Source organism: Arvicola amphibius, chromosome 4 (genome assembly GCF_903992535.2).
Source record: "Arvicola amphibius chromosome 4, mArvAmp1.2, whole genome shotgun sequence".
In the NCBI taxonomy this organism is placed as follows: Eukaryota; Metazoa; Chordata; class Mammalia; order Rodentia; family Cricetidae; genus Arvicola; species Arvicola amphibius.
This window is the reverse complement of record NC_052050.1, coordinates 106,208,820-106,223,212: the sequence shown is the minus strand read 5'-3', so window position 1 is coordinate 106,223,212 and position 14,393 is coordinate 106,208,820. Positions and strand designations below refer to the sequence as shown.

The 14,393-nt window shown below is 48.3% G+C and overlaps 1 protein-coding gene across 7 annotated transcripts in view; it reads right to left on the bottom strand.

Moving 5' to 3' along the window:
- Positions 1 to 14,393, bottom strand: part of Eps15l1 (epidermal growth factor receptor pathway substrate 15 like 1) — an 82,611-nt gene that overhangs the window by 26,738 nt on the left and 41,480 nt on the right. For all 7 annotated transcript variants that reach the window (XM_038324790.1, XM_038324793.1, XM_038324795.1 and 4 more), the window contains 8 exons: positions 13,668 to 13,740; positions 13,002 to 13,163; positions 12,188 to 12,385; positions 10,551 to 10,715; positions 5,083 to 5,206; positions 4,265 to 4,315; positions 3,267 to 3,403; positions 390 to 450 (listed from right to left, as the gene is read on the bottom strand). In XM_038324790.1, the coding sequence (XP_038180718.1) occupies positions 390 to 450; positions 3,267 to 3,403; positions 4,265 to 4,315; positions 5,083 to 5,206; positions 10,551 to 10,715; positions 12,188 to 12,385; positions 13,002 to 13,163; positions 13,668 to 13,740 (971 nt within the window). The remainder of the gene's footprint in view (positions 1 to 389; positions 451 to 3,266; positions 3,404 to 4,264; positions 4,316 to 5,082; positions 5,207 to 10,550; positions 10,716 to 12,187; positions 12,386 to 13,001; positions 13,164 to 13,667; positions 13,741 to 14,393) is intronic.

The window sequence follows — 14,393 nt, the reverse complement described above, 5'->3', positions numbered from 1 at the left end:
CCCCATCCCCGGATTTTCAGATAAGGTCTCACCCTGTAGCCCAGGTTGGTCTAAAACTCATAGAGATCCCCCTGCCTCCTGACTCCTGAGTGGTGGGCTTATTAAAGGTGTGCACCACCATGCCTGGGTCTGTTTCAAAACCAGTTTCCCAGTGCTGAGGTCAGAGGTGAGTGCCACCATGCTTGGAAACTATGGACTATTCCCATTACGGACAATGAACAAGTGGCCGCCAGCACTGGTGTTAACAGATTCTCTGGAAGGATGCCAGCTCCTGTTGGGAGCATCCACATAGGCCTCATGTTCTACCTAAGGCTATACAAATCTAGGGACTGAGGGAATTACTGAGGTGTGAAGTGGTAGGGAGAAGGGGGAAGAGCCTCAGGTCTCACCTGATCCTTTTGAGGAGATGCTGGAGGAAGAGAAAGGATCACTGGACTCAAAAGGGTCGAGCTGAGGGACAAGAGAGAGAATTTACTCGGTCATCTACCCATTTATACCTGTACTTTCCAACAATTTCAAATGCCATAAGCAACAGCACACCTCAGGGAGGGTGGGGTGATTCAGACAAACCTGGGCTGTGGAGGGTAACCCTCAACATGCACCCTGTGAACTGGAGGCCTAAGAAGTGAGCCAAAGCCACAGACACAGAGGGCATTAACATCTGGCAGAAGTGGAGCCCCTGCCTAGAATCCCTCAGTAAGGATTAGAGGCATGGCTCAGGGGTAAAACCTCTGCCTAGAATTCCCCAGCGAGGGGCTGAGGGTGTGGCTCAATAACGGGAGGGAAGTCTGTCTTCAATGGAAGGAAGAGAATCAGAAATGACAAACGCCTGGACAATCCTATGAGTGCTTAAAGGGCTTGGCTGCATAGACTTTAACCCCAGCAGTGGAGAGGCAGAGGCAGGCCTGGTCTACAGAGTGAGTTCAGGACAGCCAAGGCTACAAAGAGAAACCCTGTCTCAGACCAAACTAACAAACAAAAAAACAAATAAATAAAATGAAGTGGTTAACTCTTTTAAATTCGTGCCTGTCATCCCAACACACAGGAGGTCAAGGCAGGAGGATTGCTGCAGGCTTTTGAGGCCAGTTGGGACTATCCAGAGAGACTATGCCTCAAAAGGAAAAGAGAAATAGAAGACAGAGAGAGATCCATATAGAAAGGATCAAAGCAAAAATAACAAATGCTGCCAGCACTGTGGAGGCAGAGAAAGGCAGATTTCTGAGTTCCAGGCCAGGGAATACTTGTCTCATTAAAAAAAAAAAAAAAAAAAAAAAAGCTCAGAGCTAGAGAGGTAACTCAGTGGTTTCAAGCACTGGCTGTCCTTCCAGTGGGCCAGAGCTGGGATCCCGGTGCATGGTGCAAGGATCTGATGCCCTCTTCTGGACTCCATAGCCACCAGGCACTCATGTAGTATACAGTCAGACATGAGGGCAAAACACCTATACAACTAAAATAAAAACTTCTTAAAATCTTTTCTTTTTTAAAAAAACTCAACAGAAAAACAATTATAGGTTGTGATTCACTCTCCAACATGTTGGGCAAAGGGCCTGGATTCTAGAAGATGTAAAATTGTACATACATAATGAACTATTAGGGATGGGACCCCAGTCTCAACATGAAATCCATTTGTTTCTAAGTATGTGAGGTTTGTTTGCATGTGTGTGGGTGTGAGTGTGTACATGCAAAGGCCATGCACCCTCTGCCTTATTTCTTTTAGGCAGTCTCTTACTGAACCTGGAGCTGGGCTGACCATCAAGTCCCAACCATCTTCCTGTCTCTACCCAGCTCAGGGTACGCTGTACATGACAAGATCTCAGGTAACTTGTTTCACAGGTGCTGGGGTCTGCACGCCCACCTCAGGTTTTCAGTCGTGTTCCTGACTGCTAAGCTACCACTCCAGTACCCCATCACCCCAGCACCCCCACCCACCCCGCTGGGGTTTTGTTTTTGTTTTTGAGACAGTGTCTTACAATGTCTCATTACTTGCTGTGATGGCCAGGAGGGCCTGGAACGCTGTTGTTTCTTATATTCTACAAACAGCCGGAAGAGAGACTGGCACAGATTCTGAGTGCACTTGTGCCCTGGCTATATGTCCAGCCACAAGAGGTCACTTGTATCATGACGTCAGGTCTGGCAGGGGCAGTTAGGTCTTCTGAGAGTTACATGGAGGGAAAAGTAGGAAGCTTGGCACCTCTCAGCCTTTTGGTTCCTTATTTCCACAAAAATGCTCCTTCTGGCAGGGCTGTTTTCCTTCTCTGGCTGCTCCCACAAAACCAGTGGCCACACTACTCCAGAACTCTGAACCAAAATAAACCTCTTTACTTAAGTGTCAGCCTCAGGGATTTTGTTAAGAGTAACAGAAAACAGGCCAACACCCAGGAGGGTGATAACTCAGAAGTTATCTAACTCGGTGATTTGCACCACCTAGATCCCAGAGCAAAGCCAAGAGACAAATCATCAAGTAAAGGTGCTTGCTGTCAAATCTGACAATCTTAAGTCAACAATCCCAACAACCTACTTGGTGGAAAAGACATCAATTTGTTATCTTGACATCAACATATGTTGTGGCACTAACAAGTGTACACACACACACACACACACAATAGAGGCTATGGACTCCTCAGTGGTTAACTGCACTTGGTGCTCTTGTTGAGTCTGGTTCCCAACATGTCAGGTAACTCACAGCAAATTGATTCCTGCTCTAGGGGATATGATGTTTTCTTCTGCCCTCCAGGGCACTGCACACATGTGGTACACAAATACATATAGATACATGTTGCCCAGGATGACGTGGGACTCCTGGGCTCAATTCTTCTCCCACCTTCATCCTCCTGAGCAGACAGGACAACAAGTGTCCAGCTACTTGTGATATTTTACTGCAGCTGTGGGAGATGGAGTGGAGGTGGGAGGCAGAGGACCACAGCAGAGGAGATGGAGTGGAGGTGGGAGGCAGAGGACCACAGCAGAGGAGATGGAGTGGAGGTGGGAGGCAGAGGACCACAGCAGAGGAGAGGGACAGGAAGGAAAAAGAGCTATTAGAGGAATCGCCCTGGCCCTGACTTGGTACTGTAGTACACTGGCTCACAAGACGGGACTTGCAATGACAGACAGTGTTGGGAGCCGCCTCACTGACCAGGAATGAGACCACCCTTGTAATCCCAGCTCCTGGCCAAGCCAGCCAGCCTCCTGAACACCACATTCCCATCCAAACACACATCAAATCAGACCTGCTCGAGTGGGTCCCACACAGAGACTACTCTACTCACCTTTGGAGGTAAGGAAGGGTTCTTCGTGAAGGGGTCTGAGGTAAATGGGTCATTCTTTGTCTGTTTCTTGAAGAAGTCATCAGTGGTTGAACTACTGAATGGGTCACTTTCTTTGAAAGGGTCTCCTCCAAATGGGTCTAGGAGAGGGCACAACTGGTGAGCAAAGATGCTAGAAAGATGAAATAAGGAGCAGGCACCAGGGAGAGGTAAGGAGTGGACACCAGGGAAAGAAGGCTCAGAATGAGGCACAAATTGTGAGTGATCAGTTGCCCCAGGGTTAGGATGGGGACACTGGCCACAAGTGAGAACCTTTCTGGGTGATGGACTGTCTTTCAACCTTCCACAGTTTTACACATCTGTCAAAAGCTTTACTGGACATTTGCTGCCAAACCTAACAGCCTGATACACATGGAGGAAGCAGAGAACTGACTCCTGCAAGTTGTGCCCTGACCTCCACACGTGGCACACATACATACAACGGTTAGAAGTTTCTTGAGACAGGATCTTGCTATGTAGGCTGGCTTTGAACTCAAGAGATCCACCTTGTCTCTGCCTACAAAGTTACTGAGTTCTGGGGTTAAAGGTGTGTGCCACCATGTTCAGTTTATAAAACCTTTTTAAAAGGAGAAATTTGTGATGTGTACATTCTGCTCTGTAATCAGGAAGCACACTGGTGGCACCAGGCATTGGACAGGATGGGAGTCTCTGCTGGGATGCAAATATTCCAAATCTTTTTTGTTTCTGTGGTTGGAGATGGAATCCAGGCTTTTGGTCCCACTAGGCAATGCCAACACAGAAGGAAAAAAAGGCACACATGACATATGATGGCTGTCTTTTCCTATGACATCACAGTCCCTGGCATGAGTGGTGGAAAATCCCACCATGTGTGACAGTTACATAACACACCCAATACAGGCAGCTATGGCACAAGTAACCGTGTCCCCATAGTCTGGAGAGACTCTGAGCATTGTCAGGGACACAAGGAAGCCAGCCTTTACCTGTGGCTATGGTCTGCTGCTCTGCGAAGGGATCATTCTGGAAGGGGTCACCTGGAACAAAGAGAGCAGCAGTCAGCTGAGTGGAGGACAGTGGAGACATGTCTCCTGCAGTCAGCTGAGTGGAGGAGGACAGTGGAGACATGTCTCCTGCCTGGTTTAAGGGAAAAAACTGGACCCTGTGCACCCCGGCCCTGCCACAGAAAGTTCATGAGTGAAAGTGTCAGTCTCAAACAGGAAAACACTTAAGATGGCCCAGATGCCTGGCTGGCTACAGAAGGAACTTACAGTCTTCATGAGCTCACTTTTCTTTCTCCACTCTGGATCCCTGTATTTCCTCCTATCTTGCTTAGTCAGAGAGAATAGAAACACAGTGGTTTTCCTGGTCATGACATGTGACAGCCAAAGTTGCTGGATCTGTCCCTTACATCTAAGATCAAAATCTGAAAGCTCCTCAGGCGTGGTGGCACACATCTTTAATCACAACACAAGCAAAACAGAGGCAGGATGATCTTTGTGAGTTCGTGGCCAGCCTGGTCTACAGAGCAAGTTCTAGGACAGCCACACTACATGGAGAAATCCTATCTCCAAAAACAAACAAAAAACAAAAATCTGTGGCTTAGCAGTTAAGAGTGTCAGTTGATCCTGCTGAGGGCCCAGGTTCAAGTCCCAGTGCCCACATGGTGGCTCTGACGTCCTCTTGTGCCCTCTAGTGGCACTGCATACACATGATGCATACACATGCAGGTGAAAACCCCATACACATAAGAAAGCATTTTAAAAAGAAGAGAAACAACAGTCCTTTCACAGGCTGGGCATACCTTTGAAGGGGTCAGCTCCTTTAAACGGGTCGGATTTGAAGGGGTCTTCTGCCTGGAAAGGGTCTGGATGCAGGTCTTGGGAGTTGTTGCTAAACAGTAAGGCTTTGTTTTTGAAAGGATCATCCTAGGATTGTGAAGAAAGAACAGGCGCTGAGTTACTTCTGACCTACACCTAAATCAGACCTGCACTTGACGCAGTGTGAGCCAGGACAGAATACCTCAAGAGTAGTCCCACAAGTGGACATTTTAGAAGAACAACCCTAGACGCTGGTTTATTTGCTGAGATGCAATAGAAACCAGGCATGGCACACGTGGAAACTCTACACGACAGCTTTGCAGTGTTGCAATAAATCTAAAACAACTCTAATAAAATCACTGAGGGAAATGAGCAAATAGATGGAATCTAATCCACCCATATGGTAGAATAATATCCAACCTTGAAGAGGAAGGAAATTCTGCTGTGAAAAGAGGAGACTTGAAGAGTGGAGAAGGTACCTGAACTGATTTTCCCCTGCAGTCAGATTGATGACTACCTTAATTGTCATCATAGAAACTTCATATAGCAACTGATGGAAGCAGATGCAGAGATCCACAGATAGCACTGGGCCAAGCTCCCAGAGTCCAGTCAAAGAGAGGGAAGAGCAATAATATGAGCAAAGGGTCAAGATTATGATGGTCCCACAGAAACAGATGACCTGAGCTAGTGAGAGCTCACTGATTCCAGACTGACAGAGGGAGAACCAGCATAGGGCCAAACTAGGCCCTCTGCATGTAGGTGACAGCTGTGTGGCTGGGGCAGTCTGTGGGGTCATTGGTAGTGGGACTATGATTTATCCCTAGTGTTTGAATGGCTTTTTAGAGCTCATTCTCTTTGGAGGGATACCTTGCTCAGCCCCAATATAAGGGGGAGGGACCTTGGATGTGCCAGACTTTGTTGACTCCCCATGGGAAGCCTCACTCTCTCTAAAGAGTGGATGATGGGATGGGTGGAAGGTTGGGGGAGCAGGAAGAAGGGAGGGAAAGGGAACTGGGATTGGTATGTAAAATGAGAAAAGATTGTTTTAAAAAATAAAAAGAAAAAAAAAAGAGACTTGAGGATGTGAAGGTAAGGAGAAATAAGAGGTCAGTGGCCAAGAGATAAATGCTGTGTGATCCCATTCATACAAGGCCCCTGGAGTTACCACATTCACAGGGGCAGAAAGTGGAATGATGGGGGGGGGGGGCAGTGCCATCAGCTCCCAGCCCTCATAGTTCTATGTCAAGAAAGAAGCAGGCCATTTCAGCCCAAGTAGGAAGTAAGGTCTGGGGTGACCCTGGTGTAGTGGGAGTTGCTAAAGCATGCAGGGCATTTTGCATTTTTATAAAAAGGTGCTTATTTCTAGAAACTGGCAAGTGTATTCAAAGCAGCAGGAAAAAAAAAAAAAACAGAAAAACATTTACTTTTGAAGAGTGCTTTTCCATAGTGGAAATGGACCGAGGGGTGGGGTGACCCCTGCAAGCAGAATGTTGGGTTGAGAATCAGGGGTCTGTTCTGCCTAAGAGAGACACAATCCTCCAAGAAACAGGGCTACTGAACTGGAATCCTCCCCCTCCCCCACCCCAGGAGATGGGGTCTCACTGTGCAGCCCTGACTAGATTGGAACTCACTATGTAGACAAGGCTGACCTTGGGCTCATATATCAGCCTGCCTCTGCCACCCTGACTGCTGGGATTAAATGTGTATGCTATCATAGCCAGCAGATGGTTTCTTACAGTAGCACTCACAGTGGGGGAAGGGACTGTCATTCCTCCCATGACCAAGTCATTCAAAGCTGGGGCATCTGTGAAAGCAGACAATGGTTGAAGAAATGACACAAATGGTCTAAAGGGACACATTCTAATAAGGCTTCCAGCACCTTGGACAAGAGTTCCTGACCAGCTTGGCCACACAGCAAGATTCTCAAGAAATAAAGAAATAAAGATTTAAAAAAATAGTAAGCAGTAGTTACAACTTGAAGTGGTGGGCCATCTTCTTACCTGGGACCAGTTCTTCAGAGCTTCTGGGCACAGGTCTTCCTAGGGAAGCCAGGCCTGGCACTCAGGGAGGTTAAGCACAGATGCAGTCAGCGCAGCATCTGCTGAAGACGCCTGGGTGCTGCCAGCCCCGAGATGCACACCCCAGTGCAGCTGCTGGGGTTCAGGATGGAGAGGAATGTGATGGGGCAGAAGACGGACCTCTCTGCCACACCATGGGCAAAGGAAGGACACACAGCTGTTGGGGTTCAAGGACAGAGAGACACTGGCAGAAGATTATGACCTAAGAAAGCCCTGAGTCAGGCAGAAGACTCCTGGACTAGCCCTGGGTGAGGAATGGGCTATGTCTAAAAGACAAAGGGATGAGGGATGGAGCTTGGTCTCAGAAAGGAAGCTTACGCTGCCATTTATGGACAGGGCTGAGTACTATCTATTGTTTACAATTGCTGAAGGGAGGGCAATGAACGAATGGGTTTCAATGGCACAAACGTGCCTGTGACGTGTACTACCAGTTCTCACACGGTGGGATGGTGGGGCCTATGCAGTAATGTCGGGAGAAATCGCACACCTCATGCAGCTTTGACAGTGTCCCCGAAGGGGGCCACACAACAGCTGGGTACAGCTCAGCATTGTAGCCAAGGCACTGGCTCACATTAAGAGTAAGGAAGAAATGGAACTGGAAAGAAGGCTTTTTCTTACCCACAAATGAGAACACAGCCAGTTCAGCCAGAATGAAGGCTTTGTCACTCTGGGAGACAGAATACAAGGCTAAGTACAGGCTTGTGGCACTTCCAAATATGGGACACATGCTATTAGCATGTGCCCAGAAGCGGATGAACCAATCTACAATGCCACTAGTAGATGCCATTTTCCCAGAACACTGAATCATGTGGTCACTCAATGATGAGGTGAACACATTAGGATGGGTGATAAGTTCCTTCACAGAGGTAAAACATATTAATTAATTTCATATAATTACTAACTTTTGCAGCATGGAGGATGGGACCAAGGACCTCACATATACTAGGCAAGCCCCCACTGATGAGCCATGTGCTCAGATGCAGAAAATGCCTTCAAAAGCAATTAGCCCTAAGTTCTGCCTGCTTTCAGAGTACAGATATGGTCACAGAGGGCACCAAAAAAATTTCTGTGAAATCCCTGCTTTTTACAGTGTTGGGGGCTGGGTGTGGGGTGCATCCCTTTTATCTCAGCACTAGGAGGCAGAGACATATGGATCTCTCTGAGCCCAAGGCCAGCCTGGTCTACATAATAGAGATCCAGGTCAGCCATGGCTATACCATGAGACCCTGCCTCAAATAACAAAACAAAACAAAATGAAAAGTGTGTTGGTTAGGGGCCCAATGCTGGAGCTCCTGCTAACTGTCCTGATTTAATATTCCCATCCTCAGCTGAGTTCAAGTAACCAGCTAAGTAGCTCTCATTTACTTGCTGGGAGTCCATAACCTTGGCTCCTGCATGTTATTGGGGCTGAAAGGGACCAAGGATCCAACTGTGCTGATGAGTCAAAGTAACAAATAGGATGGTTCACAGCTTTTTCTCTGCTGGGTGGGCTGTGTATCCGTCAGTCACAAGAAATAAACATGACTTTGGGCTGGTTCAAGGCTTGGTGGTTGAGTACTTGCTAACAAGTGTGAGGCCCTGGGCTCCACCTTTGCTAACACATGAGGCTCTGGGCTCTGTCCTTGCTAACATGTTAGACCCTGGACTCCACCTACAGCACTGTGAAAGAAAAAAGTAATTAAGGATATACACACAGAAATGATCATGGCCTTAAGATCCTATGTCTCCACCATGGGAACTTAACATTTAACTCAGTGACTCAAGAATCACCTGCAGAAAGTTCTAGATGTGCCACTCTGGTTGCAGTGTTCTCCATAAGCACAGCTCACGAAGAGAACTGACGGAGCATTCTGCTCCAGACAGTCCCCAGATGGAAAACTGAACAAAGACCTTGCTTCAAAGTGTTTATTAAGAAACGGCAATAGCCCCAGAAATTATCTTAAAACTATTTGTACAAAGAGATGTGGGGTTCCTTCAGACACAAGTACTGAGTTTTTAGGTAATATATCTGATAGTTACACTGTACAAGTGACAGTCAACCATGCAAACTCCACCTTGTTCAACAATGAACAAAAAATACCCAGGTACAAAAGCCTCAGGTGGTAACAGAAATGACCAGCCACCAGCAAACTGTCACCTACTGCAAAGATGCAGCCCAGGATGTGAGCCTGATAAAAGCCAAGGAGAGCCAGGCACACATCTTTAATCCCCCAAACTGGAATCTCTGGAGTTCCAGGCCAGCCTGGCCTACAGTGACATCCTGTCTCAAGAGACAGACAGAAAAGAAAACAACAAAACAAGCAGTCTACAAGGCAGGCATTAGAGTGAGCATTTCCCTGGCCCAGGACACGGGACAAGCCAGCTGCATGGGAAGCAATGGTGAGACCAAGTGGAGAGGACAGTCACAAGAAACCAGCTACAGGCCACAGCGCAGGGAATTCCATGGGAATCCCATGGAACAGTGAAGCCTGAGATGCTGAGGTGGGCAGGAAGCCACCTGCTTTTGAGTCCAGGAGTGAAGGGGACTTCTGTGGGCAGACATAAGGGTCAGGCAGAGATACAGACAGCACCTTCTAAGTAGTCCAGGACAAGTACAGGCTTCCCTGTAAGTTCTTGGATGCGAAAGAAACACAGAGAAGAGAGGGAAAGGTGGCTGTGTTTAGAGCACAAGACAAGAAGGGAAAGGACAAAGAGGGAGAAGCAGCAGGGCCGGAGCAAGGCAGAGCCCTGGAAGATGAGGCGGCCAAGTGGTTAAGAGTAGCATAGCAACCCAGATACCAGGACTCATAAGCCTAACCACAGAGATATCCGTCGACGGGGGCTGATGGCTCCAACAACAGGCATTGACAACTCGAGAGAAGGGTTACACTGCCTGGGCTGATGGCTCACAAGTAGTGAAGGCCACAGTGTTGAGGTTCTCCCAGAAAGGCCAGTTGACAGCTGACCACACAGCACCTGGAAGGCAGACAAGCTGCGGTGTTTTTAATGTGCGTTGCAGGACGGAACCTGGGACCTGCAGTGCTCACTACGAGCTGTACCTCCAGTGGTTTTCTCATCTTTCAGAATCACTTGACTTGAATAACACACGTGCACCCCAAGGGCACCATTAGTGGAACACAGAACTTCCATAGCATGGAACCACATTGGCTTTGGTTAGGTTTACCCTCTACAATAGAAACACTTCTGTGGAAACGGAACACTTAGACTTCACAGCTTCTAGACAGCTGGATAAATCTGACCACCAGCCCCTGGGCCCTGTACAGATTGCCATCAAAAACAAGGGGTGCCATGCACCGAGGAAGCCAGTGCCGTGTGCAGATTCTGCAGCTGCAGCAGAGCCCACGAGGACCAGGAGACGCTTACTCGACCTTTACCATGGCTCCAAAGCCGCCCCTCTCTGCCAGCAAGACGCCTTCACTCAGGGTGGCCAGGTCAGGCAGGCTGGTGCCAGAGACCCCATCAGGCACCTGGTCGTACTGTTCCAGGCTCCGGTGAGCTTCTAGATGGCTTTCCTGAAGCTGTGACAGCTTGTTTCTTGCCTGCAAGATAAATACCATGGACATCAAGAATAGCTCGGGGTGCAGCCAGCAAGATGCCTTCTCCAGGGGATCATGCTCATGGGAAAGACTGCCTTGCGCATGCTGTATACAATTCAGGATGCACTGATCCGTGAAAACCAAGACACCCTACTGTTCCAGGGCTCTGCAGTCCAACCCCCAGAGGAGCACTTGCTCCCCCAAACATTTGCCAATTCTCAACCAACTACAATTACACAGAATCTGGGACGGCAATCTGTTACCTCTCAGGTTTTCACTATGTGCATGCTTTCCCTCACTCCCAGACAGAGAACTCACGGAGAGGACAGTGACACATGCAACAGAGACAGCTCAGTGCACCCAATTGGTCCTGAACCCAACCTCTGTTTCTTTATTTTTGTTTTGTTTTGAGACAGAATCTCTCTACAAAGCTCTGGATGTTCTAGAACTCACTATGTAGACCAGGCTAGCTTCAAAGTCACAGAGCCCCACCTGCCTCTGTGTCCCAAGAGCTGAGATTAAAGGCGTGCATTACCATGTCCAGCCTTTTGTGATTTTAATTGTTTTCTGTCTCCTCTAATTTAAAAACGAGTATTGGGAATGACAAGAAGGGAAACAGGAATGTCAAAATGATACCTGCTGTATAGCATCTGCTAATGAAAGACAAGAGGAGAAACCAGCGGAAGGCCTGCAAAGGCTGAGGTGGAGAATATGTCACAAATTCAAGGCTGACCTGAACTATACGATGAGAGTCCGTCTCAAGAATAACAATAACAAAAAACCTCAAATCAAAAAAAAAAAAAAAAAAAAAAAAACAAACTTGAAACAAAAACCAAAACAAACAAAAGGAATGATGATAGCCATGGTGGCACACACCTTTAAACCCAGCACTCAAAACAGAGGCAGGGTCTATGAGTTCAAGGAAAGTCTGGTTTACATAGTGAGTTCCAGACTTGCAGGGGCTACACAGTGAGATCTGTCTAGTGCCATCATCAACCATTACTCTATCAGCAATTCTATGTGCATCTTGGACCATCTCCATGAAAGACTCTGAAGGAGGGAGGAAAAAGTCTGAAAATCCCAAAGAATTAACCCCCACGTTGCCCTGCTAGTCTGTAACTTGCAGACAAGCACTTTCAGTCTAGAGGACACAGGTTTTCTTTCCTATGTATCAAGGCCCAGTACCATCCTGTTTCTGTGGCCTGCATCCCAGAGACCACCACAAAATTCAATGCTCACTATATGCAGAAGGACAGGGCATGGTCAGAGTTTCCTCCCAGCTGCCAGGAGAGGCCCAAGCACTCATGGAACAGTATGCCAGGCTCCCTGAGCCACACTGCATAAAGCCCCCGCCAGTTAATCTCCCCAGCACCACTGACCCACAGCACACAGGCAGGTGAGACAAAAAAGCCAAAGTAACAGTACAGCCGCACAGGGGACCCAGCTTCAGTTAGCCCCCAACCCCGTCAAAATACCTGGTTGATCTCATCCTGCGTGGACTTCAGGGACTTGAGGATGGTCTCCAGCTGGGCACGTCCCGCCTGGATGCTCTGCTCCAGCTGTGTCTCCTCCTGCTGCAGCCGATTCAGCTCTGACTTGGCCCGGTTGAGATCATCCTCTTGGGACTTCAAGTCTGACTCCTGAGACTGGATCTGGGTTTTCAATGATGAGATCTGAAGTGACAGTCAAAGGACTCACGAGTCAGGGACAGAAAGACAGACATCAAACTTCTTCACTGTGTGAAGCTGGGGAGGTGGTTAGTGGGTACACATGGGGGCTGCCGAGCCTGAAGACCAGGGTGGGTGCACAGAGTGAAAGGAAAGGATCAAGTCCCACTGAAATCCTCTAACCTACACACACACACACAAAATCTCTCGCAAAAAATGAATAAGTATAATAATAAACATTTTTTAAAAGGCAGAATGGGGGGCTGGAGAGATGGCTCAGCGGTTAAGAGCACTGACTGCTCTTTCAGAGGACCTGGTCTCAATTCCCAGCACCCACATGGCAGCTAACAACTGTCTGTAAATCCAGTAACAGGGTATTTGACACCTTTACACCAATGCACATAAAATGGAAGAGGCAGAGAGGCACCTGGAGCCATTTCCTGCTGTGGGACATAGACCATAGCCAGGTGTCCAAACCATAGTTATGAAAGTCATGCAATTCTGCAACTTGATCTCTAGGGACGGAGGGATCACTCACAGGTCGGGAGACTCCACTCCAGGCATTCAGTCATCTGCTGGCTGTTAGGGACACTCAGAACATCTTCCACACCATGGGACTCACCATCTGGGTCTCATCCTGGCATTTCTGCCGCACATCACTCAGCATGTCCCGCAACTTGGCCTTTTGCTGGTCCATCTCATCCAGGCGGTCTTGGGCATCCTGCTTCTGTGTCTCAAGTTCTTGCAGACTGCTGGTTTCCCTGTCTAGGTCATTTTGTAACTCCTAGGGAAATGGGAAGGTGTTGACTGACACTGGTAATGGCCCTGAACAAGGAGAGATTAAAAGCATTCTCTGGGCTTGGCTGTGGCTTTGTTGGACCTCTGTAAGATGATGCTCCATCCCCGTGCTGGCTGAGAGTGAGCATGAGGTCCTGGGTTCTTGTCTGGCACCTGAGCACAGGTGAGGCAGGTTTTTTTATGGTCATTGCCTACCAAGTATAAATGAAACCCCAGGTTCCATCACCGATGCTGGCAAGGAAACAAAAACACTTTGCAATCCCAAAACTGTTTCTAAAGCATGTTCCCTACACTCAGCACAAAGCAGGCCCAAGCTGCCAGGCAGTGGTGGCATACACCTTTAATTCCAGCACTGGGGAAGCAGAGGCAGGTGATCTCTGTGAGTTCAAGGATAGCCTGGTGTACAGAGTGAGTTTCAGGACAGCCAGGGCTACACAGAGAAACCCTGTCTCAGAAGGAAAAAACACAAACCAAGGTACAGCATCCATACCTGTACTTCGCTGGTTTTCTGTCTGATGGCCTCTTCCTTTTCTCGGATGTCTTGTTCCAGGGAGTACTTCTCTCTGCAGGTTTAAAGACAACACAGAAAAAGTGAAACCATGCTCACGGTACACAGCTGTGACCCTGACCTCAGGCCTGACCCTATACACGCCCATGCAGAATGACCCATGACCCTTCGTGTGTCCTGTCCCCTCAGGTTTGCCATAAAACTGGTCCTATGTCACTGTGACAGCCTATGTACTGAGGTCCTCATCAGAGGCCAGACAGATCAGTTTCTAAAACTGAGGGAAAGAAGCCGCTCTCTTTATACACTACCCAGTCTTAGGTACTCATTACAGCAACACTCCTGGACTAACCAACAATCCTCTACCCTAGGGCACAGCAGAACCTGCACACAAGAGGTCCCTCTCCCAGTGCTCACTGCCTGAGAGCAGTGTCTTCCCCATCTGATGGCCAAAGAGGAAAGTGGAGACTCCTAGGTGTGACGGGGACTTGCCAAGCCCTTACTAACTCTGAAGGCTCAGGAGGCAAACAGGGAGGTATAAGACACTGAAGGTCCACTCAACAAGAGTAGAGGGACACTGGGGAAAAAGGTCTGCACATGGATGCCAACCAGCACCACAACACACAGTGGACTCTGAGGGGCTGTTGTGGGAATGGGGAGACACGTAAAATTTTCTGAAAGGCAGGACTGGAAACAAAACTGGGCTCGGGG